Source organism: Corvus brachyrhynchos, unplaced genomic scaffold, assembly GCF_000691975.1.
Source record: "Corvus brachyrhynchos isolate BGI_N302 unplaced genomic scaffold, ASM69197v1 scaffold11, whole genome shotgun sequence".
Lineage (NCBI taxonomy): Eukaryota > Metazoa > Chordata > Aves > Passeriformes > Corvidae > Corvus > Corvus brachyrhynchos.
Window position 1 is genome coordinate 4,580,567 of NW_008236965.1, and position 23,534 is coordinate 4,604,100.

The 23,534-nt window shown below is 36.7% G+C and overlaps 1 protein-coding gene across 3 annotated transcripts in view; it reads left to right on the plus strand.

Annotated features, from left to right (window-relative positions):
* The window catches only part of MAP3K15 (mitogen-activated protein kinase kinase kinase 15), a 59,106-nt gene that overhangs the window by 20,862 nt on the left and 14,710 nt on the right, over positions 1–23,534 (plus strand). For 2 of the 3 annotated variants that reach the window (XM_017728453.1, XM_008629300.2), the window contains 12 exons: positions 5,359–5,529; positions 6,386–6,498; positions 7,529–7,688; positions 8,339–8,489; positions 8,895–9,002; positions 10,339–10,388; positions 13,295–13,390; positions 14,819–14,906; positions 18,673–18,806; positions 19,421–19,548; positions 21,295–21,425; positions 21,747–21,852. In XM_017728453.1, the coding sequence (XP_017583942.1) occupies positions 5,359–5,529; positions 6,386–6,498; positions 7,529–7,688; positions 8,339–8,489; positions 8,895–9,002; positions 10,339–10,388; positions 13,295–13,390; positions 14,819–14,906; positions 18,673–18,806; positions 19,421–19,548; positions 21,295–21,425; positions 21,747–21,852 (1,436 nt within the window). The remainder of the gene's footprint in view (positions 1–5,358; positions 5,530–6,385; positions 6,499–7,528; positions 7,689–8,338; positions 8,490–8,894; positions 9,003–10,338; positions 10,389–13,294; positions 13,391–14,818; positions 14,907–18,672; positions 18,807–19,420; positions 19,549–21,294; positions 21,426–21,746; positions 21,853–23,534) is intronic. The other variant, XM_017728452.1, reaches the window with a different exon arrangement.

The following is a 23,534-nucleotide window of genomic DNA, read 5'->3' on the forward strand; positions in this document are numbered from 1 at the left end:
CGGGGCTTCTGCAGCAGAAGGAAAAAAAAAAAAGCAGCCGAAGAAAGCAGCCTCCCTCTCTGTCCAAGTGCTGGAGACCGACTGCCCACACACCCAGATGAAACAAAAGAGTAGCCAGATGCGCCCCACTCCGTAGCCAGCTCTTTTGTTTTTCTTATATACCCAGCCATTTGTCCCCCTAGCAGCAAGTATGGGGAAAATTCCTTTAACAGAAAAAAAAAAAAACCAGGAGAGCTCCTAAAACCCCAACACTCAGAAATTAGTTTCTGGTTTTAAATGAGAATGCAAGTGCAATAACTCTAACTCTAAAATGAGTTGTCATATTTCTTAATAGTTAAGAATTTTTAAAAATGTTTTTGCTGTAGATTTCTATACAGTTAGTAGTAGTTCAGGTCATCTGCTATGGAGTCATTAAGACATGAAATAAAAAGGAAACCAAAGCTGGATTCCCTTGAAAAAAATACTTTTCATTAATACAAGAGTTTTTTGTCAAATATAGTTTTCCCTATCTAGATAGATGGAAACAAACCATACAGGGGAAGATGTGAACAAAAAGCTGAAAAAAAAAAAAGATTACACCACTTGTTGTTACCTACAGAGTGAGCTGATTCTTGTTCCCGTGAAATCCATGCTTTTCCTGTTAACTTTGTTGGACAAAGGCCTGGTTCACTGAGTGTAGTTCTAGCTCTGTAACCATGCCAATTCTTTAAAGTTGGTAAAACCAGCCTGTGAAACAGGAAGAATTTTTGGTTTAGAAATATTTAAGACTAAGCCTCCTTATAAAGACTGGAGTGTAGAGAAGGATTCACTGTCAAGAGGATGGATTTGGAGGGCAAGAGAGGAGCTATGATATCAAAGAGAAAAGGAAAAAAAAATAAAGAACTTCTTTCTTTACTGTGTGTTCCAGGTATTATTCCAGGTGAGAGGCTGAGATATGAGTTTGTTGCCCTACAGAGTAATTCAGAGAGGTAGAGGAGGAGTGGAAAGTTGGATAAGTCAGGGAGACAGATACAAGAGGCTTGTGTACACCAGGAAGTGAGAAGACTGCTTCTGTGATTGAGGAAACATGGCAGAATCAGCAGACAGATAAATCAAGTGGCAAAACTGCAGTGAGCAAGCTAGCAAATTGGCAAGTGAATCAGCCAGCAGTTTCTGGAGGATACAAGCTGTCAGGCAAAACTAAACTGGCAGCAGAACACTGGCACTAATTTAGAGGAGGTGATTAGAGGCTATAAAACTGGCCTGCAGGACAACTTTTGTTTAGGAAAAAGAATTGCTATGTAACCATTTCTGTCTGAAAAACCTTAGTTTATTGAAGAATTCTTCATACGGAAATGATAATGTATCAGTGATCATTCCATCAATTTGATTTTTTTCCCTAATCCTAATAGTTTAGTTTCCTTTTTAAAATAAAGCTTAAAACTGTACACAGTACTGAAGATTAGCGTGCCAGGTATTTTTAAAAGATAGAATGATTTTTTGGTTTTAAGTTTTACTCCTTTTTTATTTCCTTTTATTCCTAGCATTGTGCTTGGGGGGAATTTGGCAGTGTTTTATTGAGCACTAGGATATTTTCATAATTGCCCTAGTTTTTGTAAGTAACTTGCAGATCTCTTAACTGGTAGCAGCTTCTGCTGCTATTGTGTTCAGATAATGTGGATTGATTTTCTCTGTTTGGTTTCTGTGCAAGTTTTCACAAGGTAAGGTTTACAGTAAGAGGATTAAAATGTGTTAACAAAGAAACCAGTATGGAAAAAAGTTTTATGAAATGCTTTTTAAGGCCTGTGGGTTTTTTTTAGTATAATTTCTAAATAAATTGTAGTAGTACTCTTTTTTCTTACCTCATTGACCATTAAAACTGTGTTTTGAAAGAATTTTCAGATCGTGATTAGTGATTCTAAAAACTGTGCCCCCTAAATCCAGAAAAAATATGAAGAGTAGCTCATATTTTCACTGGGTGTCTCTGCAAACTTCTTTGAGGTAGAACATATCTTTTCCCAAATGTGGAGAGTTAACAGATTGTGTGTTAAAGAACACCACTGAAAAATGCCTATTTCAAAATTCTGTTTCATTCCTAAAGTTGACTTGTTTGTGTGATACCATGAGGGACATTTGTATTTCAGTGCAAGATGGCCTGTAACCACCAAGGAGCAGTAAAATGAACTGGTAGGGTCCTTTCTGTAGCAGCCTATAGGGATTCTGCGCTGGCTTATAAAGCTTCATATTCAGGGGATACACTTTGCAAATCTCACCTGGTGCACCAAGTTAATCCATAAAGAGAGCATTTTCTGCCTTCCTGCTCATGCCTGTGCATCATCATATACAGTGTTTCAGCCTTCCCTATTCAGAGAGGCTGTGGCATCTCCATCCTTGGAGGTTTAATAGATTCAGCTTTTCAGACACAGCCAAGGCTGCCATGGTCTACGGCTGGGAGATGGACCTGCTCTGAGATGGAGATTCTATTTGACCTCCAGCAGTCCTTTATGACATTTTTTTTTGTGATTTGTTCTAGTGTGGCTTTAAATGGGGGCTGGGGAGCATTAGGAAGCTAATATAGTTGAGATTGGTTAAAAGAAAGTAGAAGTCAGTGCTAAGCCTTAAGGGTTTAAAGTAATCTCTTCTACTCTGTTCATAACATCACAGACCTCTTTCAAGGCACCTTGAAACAAATTATGAGCTGTCAGGCATGCTGACCTGACAAAGTGTGGGGTCTGAAATAAGAAATGAAAATCTGTCTTGGTCAAGCGTAACAGGTTCTGCATATTTTCCAACAGTATATTTTCATACTGACTTCAGACAACTTGCTTGTAGCCTATGTCATCTTTCAGGTTGTTTGGGTTTTTTTCTTGGTTTTCTTTCTCTTTTTGGGATGTAGAAGCTGGTAACTTCCAAAATTTGTAAATTATTGTAATTGGTGTGTTGGTTTTGTATTACCCAATGGGCATTGAACTCTGCTGCAGTGAAAAACAGGGTCTAATATAAAGATACCAAAACTGGTTTTTGTTTAATAATATCCTGTTAGATGAGTTTATACTTGTCATGTGCTAAATTTTGTTGAATTTAATTCTTTTTAACAATATGTTTTCCATTAAAAGAGAGAGATATCTGTTGCAGTGGGGATCCTGCAACACGCATATATCAAACCAGGAGTCCCGTGGAAAGGAAATATATATGGACAGACAGATTCTTGATAGCTGTTTCAGAGATGTTTATTTCTCCAGCCGCATGGCCGGGGCTGTGCTCAGGAACTGTTCCAGTCACGGGACCAAGGGTCCTTGCCCGCGCAGAGGGAACACAAACCAACCAATGGGAACGAGGCTGAGCAGGGGCAGGGAAGCCCCGTGTCTGTGCCCTCAGGGCCCCTCTCCCAGGGCTACACGGCAGGGGAGGGACCCCAACAGATATCTTCCATTTTAAGTCCTCTAGTACAGTGTTTATTTAGGGCTTGGTCCTTTGAAATGCTCTCCTACTGTTGTATTTGGTGTATACAGGTTCATCCTTTGATGACCAGAAATGTTAATCTGCACAGTGTCCCATTTTAAGCAGTGCTTTGCTTTGTTCATTGTATTTTTTTCTTTAGTTATGCTTTTTTCAATCAGTACATAACACCTCTTTATATTGACATTAATAATTAACCTGTTTTCACATAAGGCAGACTTGAGTCAAGTCTGGGAAAGCAGTGATTTTTAGATTTTCTGTTTCCATGCTGAAGTGCTCTGCATTAAGTTGTAGTTGTGCATTTCTTGTGTTTTCAGGAAGAGCTCAGAACACATGCCAGCTTCTGTGATCACAATATACAAAACCAGGGAGCTGCTGGACTTTAATTTTAGGGCCACTTTTGTTCTAAGCTCTGTTTATTCAATTTTCTCTGTGATAATATTAACAACAGTGAAACTTGGGTATTCTTAGTGAAAGAATCCGGTTTGTTCAGAAGAGGTTTGTTGGTTAGACCATGCTGATCTGTGCAGTGGATTTACCCCCACAGTTTCTACTCCCTGTTTATTTAGTGTAAAACTGAAAGAAGATATTAACTTTCTCCCTATGTGCTCATTAGAGACAACAAGTATTTATTTCAGAGCAATTAATCTGAAGAAAAAATTCTTTAAAAATATTCAAGTGCTTGCTGTAAAAGTTTATGCTGTGCCAGTGACATCAAAGGCAGGATAAAGCCTGCACAACCAGCTACAAATCTGCTTAATCTTATTAGATGTTTTCCGTCACCTAACATGCGCAGAAGCCTGAATTTTGCTACAGATATGTTGTTACTGGTCTTTATTGCATCAGCTGGTTACCTAAGGAACACAGCCACTTTACAGTAAATATTAATCCTTTTGGGGCATGCAAGTAATAAATTTACCAGAAACCATTGTCTGCTACTGGTATTGCTGACAAAGTAGTCATAGTCCGTGTAGGCCTGCTCATGAACACCTAGATAGGGATTGGAAAATTGTAAACAGTTCTAAAAATGGGTCGGTAAATATTTTAAATCTCTCTGGTGATGAAAAAAGTGTTGAAGAGGCTATTAAACTCTTAAGCTGTGTTTGCATTACTCTTGCAAATAGACATTCTTGTTTGTTCTAGGTGACTTTCTGCAGTAAATATTGAATTCTAAACTTAGAAAAACAACAAGGTAAATGGAGGCAAAAATTCTGATTGTTTAATAATATTAACGAATGGAAATGTTATTTAATCATTGATTTCTTACTAATACAATGGTTAAATATTTGTCAAAAGGTGCTGTATGACAGCTGTTTATTTTCCAAATCTTTTTCTAATCTGAAGAATTTTAATTAAGAAATACAGTTCAATTTTGCCCTTTTATTCTCATTGTAGTTCAAAGGCTCCATATTGAGCTCTGTCATTCGTTTGGGTAAGATTGGATTGACCTGGCTTCTCCTGCAATTAGTTAGTATTTCCTGGTATTGTTTCTGGATCCTCTGAATTCAAGATTACAAATCTTGGACATAGCTGAATGATCTGTCACACTGAATGCTGAAAATGGCCATTTCTGTTAAGTGTTGTCAGGAATGAACACTAAACAAGCACTCTTTTGTCATTGCAGGATGTGCAGTCTGTCTGTGTATACAGGAAGGGATCAAGTTAGGTGGCAGATTTTTATCACAGAGTTCTGGGTTTGCATCCATTCCGATGAGGGCTACACAGAGACCAATGATAGGAGAGTAAATTTGGATTTTATCAGTCAACCAACAATCATGCATCAGTCTAAATAAAGTCAAGTGTGTGTATAGTAATGATGGATGGATTGTGGGATAGATGAGGGATACTGTTGTTCTCCCATTTTGCAGTTACTGTTTCAAGTCTGCACTAATTTATTTTATTCTCTGTATTTGATTTCAGAAGAAATAATGCAGGTGACAGAGAGAAGGCACTACACGTTATGCTTCAAGTACTGCAGACATGTGATCACCCTGCTCCAGACATGTTTTGCTTATGTGGAAGGATCTACAAGGATATGTTTCTTGATTCTGACTGTAAAGATACCAATAGTCGAGATCATTCCATTGAATGGTAACAGAAAAAAAACACCAAAAAAATCTGTTTAAAAACATTTTCAGACTTCTTGCTTCTGGATATGAAAAGCAGGGCTTGTAATAATTAGATCAGTTCTACTTACCTCTGTTTTTCAGGGTCCTGTTTGAATAAGTGGTTTACTGAGCATCAGATCTTTGTATATGTATTTCCTTGCTTCTCTTTATAAATTCCTCTGGAAATTGAATCATGCACATTATTGGGAGGGATGTTGATTAACTGGTGTCTTTGTAGAGTAAATATATAATTAATGTGTCTCAAGGCCAAAATGAAATACAAGTGAGATCATGGACTTATGTTGGTCCTCTGTGCAAGGATGGTTTCCATGCTGGATCCCCAGGAAATGCAATGATCTACTGTGTATAAGGAAAAATAGTGATAAACTGTGTCATAAATTTTCTTAAAACATTAAGGCATGGCGTGCATATGCACGCAGGCTCTCACTGACATACTGTTCACATAGGTATGTTTGTATAACCGTATAAATTACATCTGAGTACAATAATTTTAGCACTGTGGGTTTGTACTGTAATTGTGAAATATTCTCCCCCACTACCTCTCTTCCCTCCCAGAACATGGATGCAGTGAACTTGAAAGCTTCCAGGTGGATCTCTTGATCCATCAGCTAGTGGCAGGCATTCAGCCTGTATCAGCTGTGTCTCAGTTACCTTAATGAATATGGAGCTTTAAAACAAAGGGTTTGGGATCATTGGTGTCAACTAGCCATATAATCCTTACAGTAAATCAATAGCTTAAAATACCTACCAAAACTTTGCACTATTTCAGTTCTTCTAAACAATGATGTGAGTTTGTGACTCTTGATTCTTCTCTGCAGGTATCGCAAAGGATTTGAACTCCAGCCAACTCTGTATTCTGGAATTAACCTTGCAGTTTTGCTGCTTGTTGCAGGACAACAGTTTGAAAGCTCTATGGAACTGAGAAAAATAGGTAAATATCCACACACAGTGCCACAGACAAGTTTTCTGCCTGTCTCTCTATGAAGGAAACAAAATAGTGGCAGGTTGCATAGACAGAAAAGGTAGTTCAGGATTTTTAGTGGTGAATCTTGGATGGCACTCTAAAGCATAGGGATCTTGGAGGGATATTTTCCTTCTGGCTGCCTTGGAGAGCTTTCTGGTAACCTGGCCCATCTAAAGGGCCCCAGAGATGGGAGAACAACAAAGGACCAACTTCAGCACCATCTATAAACTGCTTTTACTGCACCACAGAGATTATCCCACTGTAGAGCCAACAGGGCACAAAGACAGGAAGAGGCATTGTGGCCCAGCTCTCCTGAGGAATGCCAGGGATGGATCCAAAGGGTTTCTGTTGTCACTGAGTTGAGAGATACACAAGAAGTATTGCCTGAAAGGATCTACCAGGACTGTTACTAGTTGCCTACCTAGAGTCAGTCACATCTTCCATGTACATGCTAACTGAAACACATCACTTTACATTTACAAAAGAATCCCATAATAGAAACAGATATGTAGGACTTCCTAGGAAGATGATAGTTGAACATTGTATTTGGAATCTGATCTTGTCTGAAATGCGTATTTGAGCCTTAAACTTTACAAATGCAAAGGTGGCTTTAAATTATTCCCCTGACCCTGCTCTGAAGTGGACTTGTGTGAACCTCTAGCCATGGATCTCTTGCAGTGGATGCAAATGAGAACACAGATTTGTGCATCTTGCACTAAAATCAGGAAGCAGATAGCCCAGACAGGAAGCAGAAGAGGTTTTTCAGCACTGTGTAGTAGGAGTTCTGACTTCTTAAACTGTACTGGGGATGTGATATGCAGATCCTGCCTCTGTGTTGTGCAATGTTGTTTTCTGGGGAAAACTCACTCCACTTTATTTTCATCAGTAATGCTTAATCAAGTCTTAAATTAGTCTTTTACTGATAGTCTTATCAGTAAAAAACACAAAAGAGTGTTTTACTGATGGAAAATTGTGGTTTCTAATTGAAATTTTACAGGTGTACGGTTAAACAGTTTATTGGGAAGAAAAGGAAGCCTAGAAAAAATGAACAATTACTGGGATGTGGGACAGTTCTTCAGTGTGAGCATGCTGGCTAATGATGTTGGTAAAGCTGTACAAGCAGCAGAGAAGCTTTTTAAACTGAAACCTCCAGTGTGGTATGTGGTAGAAAGCTGTAGCTCAAGTGCTAAACTATGGGGAAATACATGAATTTAAAAAATCATGCAGTCACATGGATAACTTAACTGGGTTTTTCCATCTTAGATTGTTTGCAACTCTGACTTTAAATTCTGTTCTTTTATTATGGGAAGGAAGGGGGCAGGTGAGAAATTAAGATATCCAACATTGTCAGGTTTATATCCCATTGAAGCACACATTTTATAATTTTATATTTTATATTATAATTTTATATTTTATAAGAAAGAATTTGGAAATTAGTAATTATTCCTTGTGAAGCAATTGTGAAAAGATTGTGAAACCATTGTTTTCAGAGTTTAGCTAGCTGCTGCTTCCCTCCCCCACCATCTTCTAGCTCATCATATCCTGTCTAATCCCCATGTAACTACTCATGTAACTCTATCCATTTGCAAAAAGCTATTGTTCATGAACATCCATGTGAGCTTATGACTTAAGGCTTTGTCTAAACTTGCTATTCTTTCCAGAAATCTGTAAAAGTAAACACTACCATTTCCATTATAGTAGGTTTTAAAACACATTTCATTTTGGATGTCTAAATCAGTTAAGTGCTTTTAGAATCTGGTCAAATTTTGTTTTCTCTCTGTTAACTCACTAATTCAATACATTCTAGGTACTTGAAATCATTAGTTCAGAATCTGATGTTAATTCAGCGTTTCAAGAAACTCACCACAGAACATTCTCCTAAACAAGAAAGATTGACTTTCTGGCTAGATATAATTTTTGAGGCAACAAAAGAAACAACGAATGGACTGAGATTTCCAGTAAGATGTTATGTCCAAACAAGTTTTTTATGTTTTATGTTTCTGGATAGGATATTACAAGAATTGGAAGACTCTAAACACAATACTTAAAAGCTTAACTGCCTGTTATTTCATTGCATGAAACAAACACCTGTACTCTCTTAATCTTTATGCTACAAAAAACTTAACCCACCACCTTAAAAGCATTCTAAGAAATCCTTGTAAGTCTCCTATACCAAATTGTGATAATGCTATTCTGTTGTTCATAAGAACACAGACTTTTCCTGCCTTGTCTTGCCCTCCTGTCTCCCTTGAAAACTTTTTAAGCCTTACTTCAAAATTACCTTTTGTCTATGTCAGAGCATCTGAAGATACTGTAGTGTATTAGCTGCTTGTTTACTAAGGAAAAATGCTCTCTGTCTTCAGGTTTTGGTGATAGAACCAACTAAAGTCTACCAGCCTGCATATGTTTCAATCAACAGTGAAGCAGATGAGAGCTCTCTGTCTTTGTGGCATGTCTCTCCCCCTGAAATGGTAAAACTCTCAGCAGATGTGTTAAATGTACTCTGATTCATTGTGCATAAAGTAATTTTTTACATGTAGATTTTGGAACACTTTACAAGAATTTAAAATTTGCTGCATTTCTGTGGAGCTCAAGCCTCAGTATCTCTTTTGTGCAGATACAAAAGTTGACATTTTACAGAGAAAGTGAAAGGAGTGACTGTGATTAGAACTCGAGTGATTTTTGATGTCATTTAGATTTAACTTCTCTTGACAATGTCTCTTAGAAGTGCATGGGTTATTTTGTCTGCTCATAATATTTCTCTTTAGAAGTCTGTGATTTTTGTTAAGATGCAGGTCAAAGATTAAAAGATAAATCCCAGTATTGGATTCAATGTTTTAGACATTTTAAACTTACAATTATAATATTAGAAACTAGAAAAAATGGCAGCCTATGATAAGTAAGTGTAAAGAACTAAAATATTTGGTGTCTTGGATTATTGGATAAGGCATAGGGGATTAAGAAAGGAGCCTACTCACAGTTATGGACAGTGTTAGCACTTAAAAGTGAGAAATAATTTCAGTTTCACATTGAAAGACTTGAAATCTGCAATGTATTTTGCCACACTTTCTTAATATTAGAACAACATAGATGGAGAATAGACTAAGAATGTAGAGAGGCAAATTGTGGAAAAGAAGCATGTTGGAGCAGGGCAAGACCACATAATTACCTGGATCTGTGAACAATTTTTCTTATACATTGTTCTACTTCACTGTTTCAAGTGAATGTGTCTGACACAACTTCGCTTTATGGAAAAAAATTTTGATGCATATCTGACACTGCTAAATAGGATTGAGCTATTAGCTATAATTAGATTTATGGAGGGCTACAGTCCTAGACACAGGCAGTCCTTCCTCTGTTTTCCCTCCAGTGTATTCCCTGGGCCAAAGCTGTTGGCTCAAAACCTCTTAGGGAGATGAGTGAATTTGCCTTTCCCTTTGAGCCTAGATAAGAGTAGGGCGTAGTCTGCTCTATGTTTAATGTGAAATATAGATGTATTGCATCAAAACATAACTTTGGTAAATTGTGCTGCACAATTTATTCTTCAAGTTTAATTTTACATGAGGAAATGCAGCCTTTGCTTCCACCCTGTGCCATTTATAATCATTTTTTCTCAAGTGAGTAAAATAGCAATGTATGTACAAGTTCTTTACCCATGTATCAATTTTATTTAAAAATATGGGGGGAAGAAAGAAAGAAAAAGAGACATGTTGGAAAAGCTGTATTTTGCTTACCATGCTGTGACTTTGTTTTCAATATTAAATCAAGGTTAAACTGTGGTTGATTGTATCTCTTTGTTCTTTACAGAAACAGATTCATGAATGGAATTTTACAGCTTCTTCCATTAGGGGAATAAGGTTGGTATGTCAGTAAACAGTTCCGTGTCTTTTTGTGTATGTTTTATATTTTCCTTAAGTGGGAAATCTGGATTCTACCTTAAATCTCTCAATTGCCTGTTACAAAAGCTTGTTCTGTCCAACCTGCCTTGAAATGTCACAGAAGAGTTTGCCTTTCCTTGCATGGGCAGAGCTGTACATTTCTCATAGGAACACTCAGATCTAAGAGGGGTTTTGGGTGTCCATATTCTCTGGTAGACTTCCATGCTTTCAATTATGTAACTGATTTTTGTATGTTTTTCTAAATGTTTCATTGAAGTTATTGCCATCTCTACGTTTAAAAACACGGAGGGCAGAAGGAAAGAAGAGCCCTCAGCTCTTCTTGCTTCCTTCTGTAAGTGAGAGAAGAGTTTGTTTTCCTTTAAGAAAAGGAAACCGTGGTATCTGTTCTGTTTGGAATTCAGAAATGCTTCTGATATGGGTTTATTTTAAAACCTGCTAGCTAAAACTTGGATTATTAGAGAAATGATAAATGAGGCATAAATGTAGTTTTTGCTGAGGACATAAAAGCATTCTTTCTCAAGGACTAGCCTTTAAATAGTTAAGACAGTTCCATTTTGTGATGCTTAGATTAATGAAAACACTAGTCACAAGTAAATGGGTCAAAATATTAGTACCAAGCAAGATTAGAATATTATATAGAAAGAACAGGATTGTTCTGAGAACTGAAAGGATAGAAAGTATTCACATTTGTTGTTAACAATTGCAAAATGCATTACTACATTTAGAAGGTAGTGTAAGTATGTTAAGTTGGCTGCTTTGCTGCCTGAAGGGTGAGAGACAGGAGAAGGAAAAAAAAAAAAGAAACCTATCTCCTCTCTATCTGAATTATGCAGGCTGCAGCTAAGAATCAGAGGAACTGTAAGTACAGGGAACACCTGGTGGACTTTCGTCTTCTCTCTGAGCTCCTGAGTCACTACACTGGTGGATCTGGCCTTTCTAGGCACATAAATGAGTGTCGTCTGGGGCCACCTGTGTGACTGCATAAACTTAGGTGCTTGACAAACCTTCTGATTCAAGTACAAGAATAAATTCAGATACCTAATGGGTTCTGTAGTTCAGAAAGGAGAGGGCTTCTAGGCTTTGATCTTGACTCAGATTGCCTGAAGTTTTAGATTCCAAGTTTGTCTCCCCTGAACTTGTATAATTTGCCTGACCAAATAAGCTCAGCAAAGAAGTATTTCTCTGAATAATGTGAGTGGTGGTTGAAATCCTAAAACTGTGGATTTGAGCATAGATTGTACCATAACTAAAGTATTTTCTTTTTAAAAAAAGCAGGTTTTGGTTTAACAGAATTTTATGTGGTATTTTATTCTACTACTCCAATGCAATGTGAATTACTGAAGTCTGTGAAACTGATTGAGCATAACTCAGCATAACGTTACTGTACCATATTAATTACCTTCAGTCAACACAATGCGCAGAAATTAATCTTTGAGAAAGATAACTTTAATCAAAAGGAAGCAAGCAATTAATTTCATTTGCTTTGATTTTTAATCACTGCTGAGGATTAAAAAGCTCAAAGGGGCAATCTTTTTTAAATTTAGTGGAGTTAGATGTTCGCTTTGTATGTGACAACTTAAAATTTCTATACTTTTGAAATTGCAGTAGTTAAAACTGCATATGTGAACATACACTCTCTCAAGACCCTTAAACTGTATTTATGCTAACCAGCTCATATACACCATACATGACACTGTTTATAATGCAGTATTGTTACTCAGACACTGTCTTGTCTATCCTATTTGCCCCTGGAAGAATCACCTTGCTTTGTCTCTTAGTTCTCGTGTCAGATACATGGTCATCTGACTTTTTGGACTAGAAATTGCTATACTAAATGAAACTAAAGAATTGCATAGTGTATTTTCACATATTTCTAAAAAATTCTTCAGGCAAAATTTGGATTTTTTTGAACATTTTCCACATTGTTCTTAATGATGCTTCAACAAGCAATACCAATTGGTCATGTAGCATATGGCAACTTTACTGCAGTCTACTGTCCTGTTATTTTAACTAACTGGCTCAGCAGAGGATAAGGAAAATAGAAGAGTTTGACTAAACAGATCAGGCAAGAATCTAAGAAATTTTATTAACTTAAGGCACAAAAAAACCCTAAATAAGCCTAACAACTTGGCATTATGTAGCAAAATACTGAAGTGCAAGTGTTTGGGATAAGAGATTAATTCCTAGATTTATTTTCATATTGATACTATGTTTTATGGCATTTCACTTTTAGGCTTCAGTGCATTTAGATGGGATATATATGGCACTGGCAAGACACAATATGCAATAAATAATCCGTTTTTCAGAGTTATTGCTGCAATTTGGAGTAAATATTGATCATCCCCAAACTTGTTTATCAGTATTAAGGCCATAAAAAGAATAGACTGGGAAGGATCTGCTACACTGTTGGTATTTCCCAGTTCAGTTTTATTGTAGGAGCAATGGGATTATAAAAACCTGAAGTACTTTTCAGTCTTTAAAGCAAGATTTTCTGGATAGCTAAATTAGTGTCAAAGTGATTAACTTTACATTGAGGTGTCATCAAATACCAAGGAGCCTGATGGAATTGTGTGGAAGTGGAGGTGAACAACAAACCAACCTCAATATACTTCAGATAAACTAGTATTTTACTAAAGTAAGCAGTAGCTTATTTATCCAATTGGAAATAGGATTATAGAATATATAAAGAAACTGAAAACTCCTAGTTATAAGGAAAATATATATAATTGCATATTGCTTCTGATGTTATTAACTGTGAGAAATATGTTTCTTAATTGTTCATAATTTAAAAAGACCCTCTTCGTTGCCCTATTTCTTCTAATAGTTATATCCAAAATAATATTTTCCTAATGTGAATTTTACAGCATTTCCAAGTTTGATGAACGATGTTGTTTTCTTTATGTCCATGACAACTATGATGACTTTCAAATATACTTTTCTACAGAAAACCAATGTAGTAGGTGAGTTCAGTTTGTGTGGGTGTTGCACGCCTCATCTATATCCTAAACAAAATTTTGTAAAGATTGAAAACCAGTATTTTTGCTTGAGAAAGAGATTATTTATTTCTTCACTTACTTTTTCTTGATGAAGAAGCAATGTAAACCCAGTGATTTTTAAGGTGATGAGAGCACCCATTATAGTTCCTGTGTGATTCTGATTAGTTTATCTACAAATCATTATGTCTGAAAAAGGCTTAACCAGCTTAATATAACTTACAACTATTATCTCATTTTTCTTTATCTTGGCCATGTCACGTAAGGTACTACAGTGTTTCAGGTTCCCTTATGTGTCTGTTCAGTTTGATTTAAAAAAGAGAATATAAGTGTAACAAGAAATTTTAACTTACATTGTGTCACAGATCCATGTTACTGATTGTACCTGTAGTCAAATATTTTGTGATGATCTGTTGTCTCTAAAAAGTAAGCAGGCTAACTGAATTTTAAGCCTAAATCTTTACAGACCAAATTCTGCCTTGTGACTGGTAGTTGCAAATACACCTTCTGAATGATGTAGGAGGGGGTTGTTAATACATGTTAGGTTTTGGAATATAATGGTATATTCACTGTTTCTTGTAATAATTACTATCTATGTATTACATGGAATAAACTCAGGTTAAAGAAAACTACGAGCTTTGCAGAGTGCATTGCCTAAAAGGTAGGAAACACTAAAACTAATGTTACCTTCTCAGCCTTAATTTGGCAGTGCAATTTGTGTCATGAAACATGGTCACATTTTTAATGCCTTATTCAGTGCACTACAGCAGTCAATTCTAGGGATGTGTCTCTGTTATTTAATGAAAGAGATGTAGGAAATGAGATTATGAATATTTCCTAATGTTTTTAAATAATTGTTAACCATTTTTTATAGAATTTGGGAAAAAAAAGAGTGGCTCAGGCAGGGAACTATGGAAAAAAATGGTCTTGTACTTAAGTATCTCTGTCCCAGAGATCTAGAAATTAGTTAAAACTCTGTTCTTCTAACCACATTACTACTTTTGTACTTTTGGCTTTCTGAATACCTGACAAGAAGCTACACATCTGATTTTCTGAAATACTGAATAATCACACTTGCAGTGAAACAGGTACTGAAAAAATACTGAGTTGGATCTACCAAGATTTTACTATGCAACTACAGTAACAAGTAACTATTGGGTTCTGCTACAGCAAATAAAATAATTTTATAAATAATGAGGCTTTTCAGTGTGTGTTTGATGTTCTTCATCATTTAAAACGGGATAAATATGGAGAAAGCTAGTAAGGAAAGAAACCTGTGAACATGTTAGTCAGTTTATTAGCTTGAAAGCAAAACCCAGCTTGCAAAGAATCTGTTTAGTCTGCTTCCAAAAGGGTATGCTTCTTTGATCTTGTGCTATTTATTTATTTTTTTAGATTCTGTGGTTTGGTGAAAGAAGTTTTGTCTGATGCAGTTGGCAGCACTTTGGAACTAGAAGGAGAAATAGATGGAGACACATTGGAGGTATGTCAAGGATAAAAGATCTAAGAACTCTGAAACTTGTTCTCAGTCTTCCCTGGACTTCAATATCAGTATAGTAAAAAGATAAATAGCATTTAAACTCCTTAATTGTATATGAAGTTTAAAGTCTTTCAAAATTATTTGTACATGAGGTTTGCATTCATTTGAAAAAACACACTTTTTTTATAAAGTGGGCTTGTTACTGCTGTAAACTGTATAAATCCTTAATGAAGTGTGTTACTGTGTTTGTATTTTCTTGCAAACAATGTAGAGATGAGAATCAGCTGATATCAGCTGGCTCAAGTGGATAAAAAAGATAAAATATTAAATAAATGTTAGGAAAAAGCCATTTACAAAGGTACTTTATTTTTTCTAGCTGTTACCTGATACCATTACTACTCCAGGTAATTTCATTTGACAGGCTTCTGTCCCAGAGATATTGCAGGTATTTAGGATCAGGTTAATACACTGTGCTTTTTTCTTATCACATTAACATGCATGTTAGGAATCCAGTAGCTGTAGGCTTTCTTTATAATTAGTACAGAGAGGAAAAAAGGAAAAACAACCAACTTGGAAAGGGTTATTCACATTTTATGGGGCCTCAGGTTGGGATAGGTGAATCCATGTCTTCATAAGACAGAGTGACTCATAGCAAATGTCCACATTTGTAGCGTTAAATACATACCCTGTATTTATTAGTCTTCTTTTATTTGCTTTGAAATATGAAAAGCCACCATATAAAGTAGATTGTAAGTTTTATTTGTGGTGAAGCAAATTTAATCAATCTGATTAATGAGCATGAAAACCTTCCTGTGGCTTGTTTGAGCTGGTCATCTTTCTGATTGTGTCTCATTCCAGCAATTCTCTTAGGCTGATGATTCAGAGCAGCTCCTCATGGTAGTGAGCATTTTATAGGACTTGAGGCTTCAGGGGAGGAAAAAGAAAATATAAAACTCTCTGCTGTACTGTTGAATGTAGTTGCATATAGTGGGAAAGATGAGTTTTTGCATTAGAGTTTGTTTATTTGTTTATTTGGCCACAGAATTCTTTCCTCAAGTGAAAAGGACAAATGCACACATCTGTTGAGCCCAGTTTAATACATACATGTGTGGTCTTGACACAGCTTCAGGGCTCTGCCTTGGTACAGACAGGGTATTACCTAGCTGCAGATTTTTGTATTACATAATTATGTAATCAGCTAATAGCAGTACAATCTCCATGCAGCACAGTCTGTTCAGCTGTATAACAGTCTCTCAGAGGATGTGAGCTCACCATGGCTTGAGCCTTTTAAAAACTGAACTGAAAAAATCTCTTGACAATGCATAGCAGGAAACAATCCTGCATGAATGAATGACACATGGAGATGTGACTACAGAAACTAATTTTAAATCTTTAAGCTATGTCATCCTACCTATCTTGAAGTTTTCACAATTGTCACCTTGTACTTACTGTCTTAGGTTGGGACACTAAAACAGAAATCAGGATTTCTGAAGGAGACAATTAATTAGTTTAGTGTATAAACGAACGAAGACACTTAATGCCTTCCTGAAGCTTGAGATGCTACATTTAAGAACTGACAACAAGGAAAATTCAGCTTTGTATGGTCTTGATGGGCTTGACTAGCACAGAAAAATCAGTTCTTACTGTTGATAAAATAACTGTTTCTATTTGGGGAAGAGGAAGAAATAACCTGCTGCAAAGTCTGGGGGAAGAAAATCTTATTTCACTCAGAATCCTTATCAGAATGTTGTCACAAGGGGTTGTATATTTTATATATAAACTGCAGCCTAGTTTTACAGCTAGCAAGTATTTTGAAGGAGTGTGAATGTTGCAGTTCATTCTGCCTTAGGGTATTCCCTTCTGTATATTAATATGAAAAAGTGCCTATCACTTTAAGAGTACCTGCTGTACCCCAAATAGCATATTCTAGAGAACACTCTGCACTACAGAAGGTCAGATATAAACACTTGTTTACTTTTACCTAATGGTTGGCTTTCATAAGGTCAGATATAAACACTTGTTTACTTTTACCTAATGGTTGGCTTTCATAGCCAGTGGATCACTTATTCAGACTTTTGGCAACCTGCAGTGGTTTATTCAGTATTTGTAGCTCTTGGGACAAGAAGAGGCAAATATAAAGTGGCATCAAGTATATACAAGTCTATTAAACTGTCTACTAACTAGCACTGAACTCTGAATTCCAACGATTTTCATGTATCATGGGACTGAGACAGGAGGACATAGGTTTCTTCATGTAAACAGTTGGCTTAGGACCAGTCTGTTGCAGATGGAGTTGCTGTCAATCCTAAATTCTGCAATGTGACTGCTGTCTTTTTTCTGCACAGTTTTATGTCATATGATAGTGTGAAAGCTGGATGTGCTCCTACCAAAGAACCTGACAAGTTTTGCATATGGCGTTTTGGGTCAGTTATGCCTATTTTGTAATGAGATTATGTTGTGAGCTGTGAAGTGCTGAAATGCAGTAAATGAAACTGTGCTAAAGCTGTGCTCGCTCCAGTTCAGTTCCACTGAGCAGAATATGCTGTTAGGATAAATGACAGATGGGTTTCCTTTAGCACATTCCGTACAGCAGCATGAAACTTGCTGTCTTTGCCGAGGTGAAGAGGGGGAATGTCAGTGACACGTGGACACTGCAGCAGCAGAGCTGCCATGTGAACTGGGAAGGCACTTCAAAGAAATATCCCAAGGTTGTATCAGAGAGTTGTATTGGACAACGCAGAAAAAGTGGTTGACAGAAAAGTTAGTAGTTATGTCTGTTGTAAAAAGGTTTGTTGTTTGTTTTTTTAATAGGGCAATCACATGAAGCCACAGAGAATACCCTGCAGTTTTCCCATAGGGGACATCCTCTTGTATGTGGGAAGATACGAGGGGAGGTCTGTGTACTCCTGACAATATCTGAGACTGTGAAACTGTCCAGTTCCTTTCCTCCTTTATCAGTTCCCTGATTTGAATCATGGATGTGCTGTTCAACCCAACTTCCATAAGAAATTTGGTTTAATACAGTGTCTGGGGTACACTTTCATTAAGCATCATTCACTCCTTTAGAGTAGGAGAGCTCTGTCACAAGGTCACTATATGGGACAGGACCATGAGGTGGTGTAAATTAGCGTAGCTTTACTGAAGTCAGTGAACCAGCAGTGATTTAGTCAGCTGGAAATATGACCCAGCATGTTTCAGCAGCAGTGGAAACCACCACTTCATGTATTTAATAATTCTTTGACAAGATGAACTTTTTTTTTTTGCATTTTGGAAAAAGCTCATAATGAGAGGGGAGTATGTCAGAAATTAATTTTGCTGTGGATAAGCTCAAATGAGGGTCTTTGGTCTTAATGTTCACCCACTATAATGGGAATATTACTTTTATCTATTTATTAAACCATTGGTTTCAAAATTTTAGGTTATGTTCCATATATTTACATGTTCTGAAGGCTCTGTCAGCAGTTCTCAGAGATGATACATTAATGGGTTATTTTGACATAACTGTTTCATTGAATTTGCTTTAGTGGTGTGTTCCTTGTTTGGATGAATGCATCATTCTCAAAGTTAGTTAAGGAAGATTGTATTACAAAGCAAGTAAGATGGAAATTTTACAAGTTGTGTAAAGCACCAGGCTGGTGGGTAACCTGCTGTCCTACAGCTGCACTGCAGTAACTCCTCTCTGCTGTACTAAACTGTGGTTAAGGCTCTCTGTAATGTCAAATGTTAGTGATAATTTCTGTGCTGCTTTGTTTATCTTTTCTGCTTGCAGTATGAATATGATTATGATGAGAATGGTGACAGGGTCGTTCTAGGGAAAGGTACTTACGGAATAGTTTATGCTGGAAGAGACCTTAGCAACCAGGTCCGAATAGCCATCAAAGAAATACCTGAGAGAGACAGCAGGTAAGACCTAATTCACTGTTATATACACACTGTTAACAAAAATGCAGGTTTTTTTGAAAACTTGGCTCTTCTTAGCACGTGCTTCTGTGTGGTTAGTTTATAAAATCCCAATATACTGAAATTCAATTATTATTTCCTCCTAGTATACAACAGTACCTTTTTGAGAATAAAGACTTCGTATTTTGGGGGAAAATATACGTTATATATCATAAATATTACAGTTTAATAATCTGCATGTATATCTTAAATTCTAGAAGAAGACATGGTTTTGGTTTTAGGTTGAAGTTGTATCTCATTTGTATTCTTTTGGGGAGGGTAAAAAGGATGAGAGGAGCTCTGGAGTCCAAGAAAGTGCTGTGTATTGATACAGAAGACACACACACATAATTCTTGGGGGGCATTTTTCTCCACCAGAGTTGCTCTGAGATCTATCTCTGTGTTTTTTTGAATAGGCAGTGAATCACTCTGCATTTAGAAGGTCATGGACAAGATGTTTGCTGAGAATTGGATTGGTATCCCTAAAATCCATTCTGTTGTCAAACTAACATTTAAACATAGCCTAGAACCTTTTCTTGCATGATGAAATAGTCCTTGGTTTGATTTTTTTTAAATAGGTATTCTCAGCCTCTTCATGAAGAGATAGCACTGCACAAATATTTAAAGCATCGGAACATTGTCCAGTATCTTGGATCTGTTTCAGAAAATGGATATATTAAGATTTTTATGGAGCAGGTGCCAGGAGGTTTGTATCATGCTGAATTTGGTCTGCCAAAGGAAAAGCATTTGGGACTGCAAACTTACTGAAAGTCACTAAATAAGTACTTAATGTGTTTGTGCACTCTGTATGGCTTTTCTGTTGGGATGTTAACTGTATAAGTAATTTTCCTCATAGAGTAAATTTGAAGAGTATAGGTCCCAGTGCCCTCTCTCCTTTCTGTAATAGTTCTAAACCTAGAGAGAACTCATTAAAAGTATTTGTTTTCAAATACTCATGTGTTATAAAATAGTGGAATTAGAGCTGTATAGTCCATTGAGCTCAAGTGTGTCTGAATGATGAGTGGAGCTTTCAGTGTTAGTTTCTCTTTGAGCAGTAACACTGACAGAGCAATTAAGTACTGTTTTTTAACCTCTATATACACAGCATGGCTATTTATTTCCTTGGTAGATTAGAGATAAAAGTGAGATGTGTCCCTTGCTCATAATTTCTAGTTTCACTCCTCCAGCCTTCTCTGCTGGAAGAAGAGGATGTGAAATCTGTTTGTAACCTCTCTACATTGTTTCCATCTCCCTTTTGCTATTTACTCTTCAGTGTTAAGGATATGTCAGAATGAGTTAAATTTTGCATGATTTTAATTTTGCAAAATAAAAACAGAAATAAGAAAAAGGGTGCGGGGGGGAAGTTCAGTTTTCTTAGAAAGACACAAACATTCAAAGTGTAATTAAATACATCCAGGGCATTTAGGGATGTAAAGGGAAATGATTTAGTTTTTGAATCCTTGTGACCTTCTTACCTGAAAGCTGAGACACTTTGACCTGCATGATGCCTGCAGATGTGATGAGGTTCTACCAACATTTGCACTTTTTTTCCCACACTTGTTTACAGTGTCAGCTGGTGTTACTTCCTGTGCATATATGCACAGTAAAGTGTGCTGTGATTAGTTGCTCATGGCAAGATATTACTGAACCAATTTAGATATTATAAACTCTGTAGCCAGTCATAAAAACCGACCAGCTGTTCAGATTATGCAAGATTCTTTGAGGAAACTTCACTTTAGAAAGCTGTTGGTGTGGACTGAAAGTTTCTTTAGCTGAATTTTTCTGGCCTTAAGTAGACCTACTGTACTTAGTTTATTTTGTGCCTAATAAGCGAAACTGTTCTTTATTTCACCTTATGATTAAAATATTTGTGTTATTTAAAGATTAGTTTTATTAGAATTGGGGATGTGTGGATGGCCTATCTCCTACTCTGAACATCCATTTAGAGGGTGTTTTTCAAGAGCTTTCTTTCCTGTCTCTGAATATTGCCAGACATTAATCCCATGTTTGCAAAGAAAAGGCTCTTTCTGGTTTTGATTCTACCCTCCCTGCCTCAAGAAAATCAGCTTCTCTTTGCCCACACCTGTGGTTCATGAAGTGCAATGTACAACATGGTACAGTGTTACCTTTGGTCCTTGTTCATTAAGGGCTAAATGGGTGCTGGTTGTAGTCTCAGCAGTTGTTACAGTGAAGTGAGGGGGGTGGATCCAGCCCTGTCAGAACATTTATTCTTGTCATGGAAGTAGAACCTCACCTGGCAGTAAGAAATAACCAGTCCAGAGCAGGAGCAAATTACTTGTTTTGAGTGCTCTAGCAAGAATTTGGCTTAGTCATAGGTACTGCTTTTCTTTCATGCTACGAAGTTGAGCAAAGGCTTCATCCAGACTTAACTGTTTCATGTTAATTTGGGGATTTCACTATCTTGATACACTTTCTTCTTAAACTCCTGTAGGCAGCCTCTCAGCTCTCTTAAGATCTAAGTGGGGCCCAATGAAAGAACCTACAATTAAATTTTACACCAAGCAGATTCTGGAAGGCCTTAAGTATCTCCACGAGAACCAGATTGTACACAGAGATATAAAGGTAACTTTTCCTTTAATGTGTCTTGTTTGATTTGCTTTTTATCTTATTTACTTCAGTTAGTTTTGCTCTAATCTGAAGTAGAATTTTTAATAGGATTTCATGGAAGCTGAAAACAAAAGGAAAGCATAAACCAACTCCTCCTCCTGGTGCTACGGGAATATTCCTTTGTAGAATGGTGTATTACAAAGATAAATGCAATCTTTAAGGAGTATTGAGATTGAGAATCTGTATTCATATGTCTCCCCTCCCTGTTTTCTGCCTCCCTCTCTCCTCCTCCATCCTCACACCCTCCCCTCCTTCTCTCTCCTATCCAAACCACAGGGGGACAACGTTTTGGTGAACACCTACAGTGGCGTGGTTAAAATATCAGATTTTGGTACTTCCAAACGTCTGGCAGGAATCAATCCATGCACTGAAACATTTACAGGTGAGATCAATCTAGCAGAGTTTATAAGGGTTTTCATGACAGATTTAGCATTTGAGCCAAGAGGCTCTTTGGGTTAGTGATGAAAACACTACTGGGTCTCTGTTTTCAGGGAAGAGTAAATAGAAGTGTGATCATCATAAACGTTGGCTTGATAGCTTTCTTTACTTTTTTTTTTTTTAAGTGTAGCTCTCTTCCACTTTTTTTGGGTAAAAGTTGTTCTTCTAAGTGTTCATTAAGTATCAATTGATTTGTTCCAATTACATCTGGAAACACTTGAATGCAGCATTTATTTAACAGTCTTGATTTTAGTAACTTACACATGCAGACTTTCTAGATGTATGTTTAAAAGTGCAGAAAACCAAACTCAAACTTAGGAACACTTTCAGTTTTGAGGTATTAATTATAAAACCCAACCAACTGCCTAACAACAGTAACAAGAACAGTTTACATGAAAATTTTAGGCTGATGTGTTACAGAACAGCTTTCAGTACATCAACATTGTGAAGAGTTGTAACATTCAGGGAAAACAAAAATCGCTGAGTAAAAACGGAAACTCCACATTAAAAAATGAATATATGGTCACATAGTTTCTCAATTCTGTGATCAGTAGATGAAGGCAACATGATGTTTTTGCTTGTTATATGGCCTTATGCAAAGGCTGATATCACAAGCCTGTTACAGGCCTGCAGTTTAAGTAAATGATACACAGACAAAGCCATCAGTCATGTGTGGAAGACAGAAGATAACAACCTTCACTTAAGTGAAAATCAAGACTTCCCTTTATCTATCCGATGGTGAGTCTGAAGTTCCTCCAACTTCCTTACAAAGGGAGCCATGAAAATAAAATTAAGGTTCTGAAGTAATTTACCTTTCTCAGTTATTTTTACTCATTATTGGCAAAGCCTGTGAATTGGAAACTAGCCCCATATTACATCATGATCTGAATACAGCATATGATGTTTGGATCTGGATCTCATGAGATCAACATCTCATCAGGTGCAGGCATTTTAAGCAAATCTATTTCCTTTAAAGCTATAAAGACTGTAGTTAGAATCAAATTAAGTTAAGCTAGGAGTTCTTTAAAGAGAAGAAAAAAAAATTGTTTGTCCTATTTGGAATCCCAGATGAAGCATTAAAATGTTTTAAAAATGAAGATCTACAAGAATAAATCTCTTCATTTTACAAACCACAACAGATAGGTACACATATGACAGTATGTCTGAACAGAGCTGGCTAAATGCTGCCTTCTGAAGCATTCCCTTAAGGATGTTCACTGTTTTTTTCTGAACACGTTATTCAATAAATAATTTTCTTATCAACCATCTTGCTTGCAACTGGATTGATAATTCTCAGATATGTACAGGTCTTTTCTCTCTGGAAAAGGGTATTTTCAGGTTTTGCCTGCAATGTTTGTCTTTGCCATATTTGTTAGGCTGGTACAATGTAATTGCATTCGATGGAAAAGGGTTGCAGTACCACATGGTATGATGTACTATGCTGCTCATTTCTGCAGGATATTCTGTAACTTTTAAGTATAAAAAGGGGTTCCATAAGGTAATAGTTAAAGTCATGGTGAAAGACACTTTTGTGGCTATTAAAAGTCATAGTCCAAAATTTAATTTTTCACAGGAAGCCACTATTATGGCTCATTGCTGTTTGGGGTGGGGCAGGGACTAAGAGAA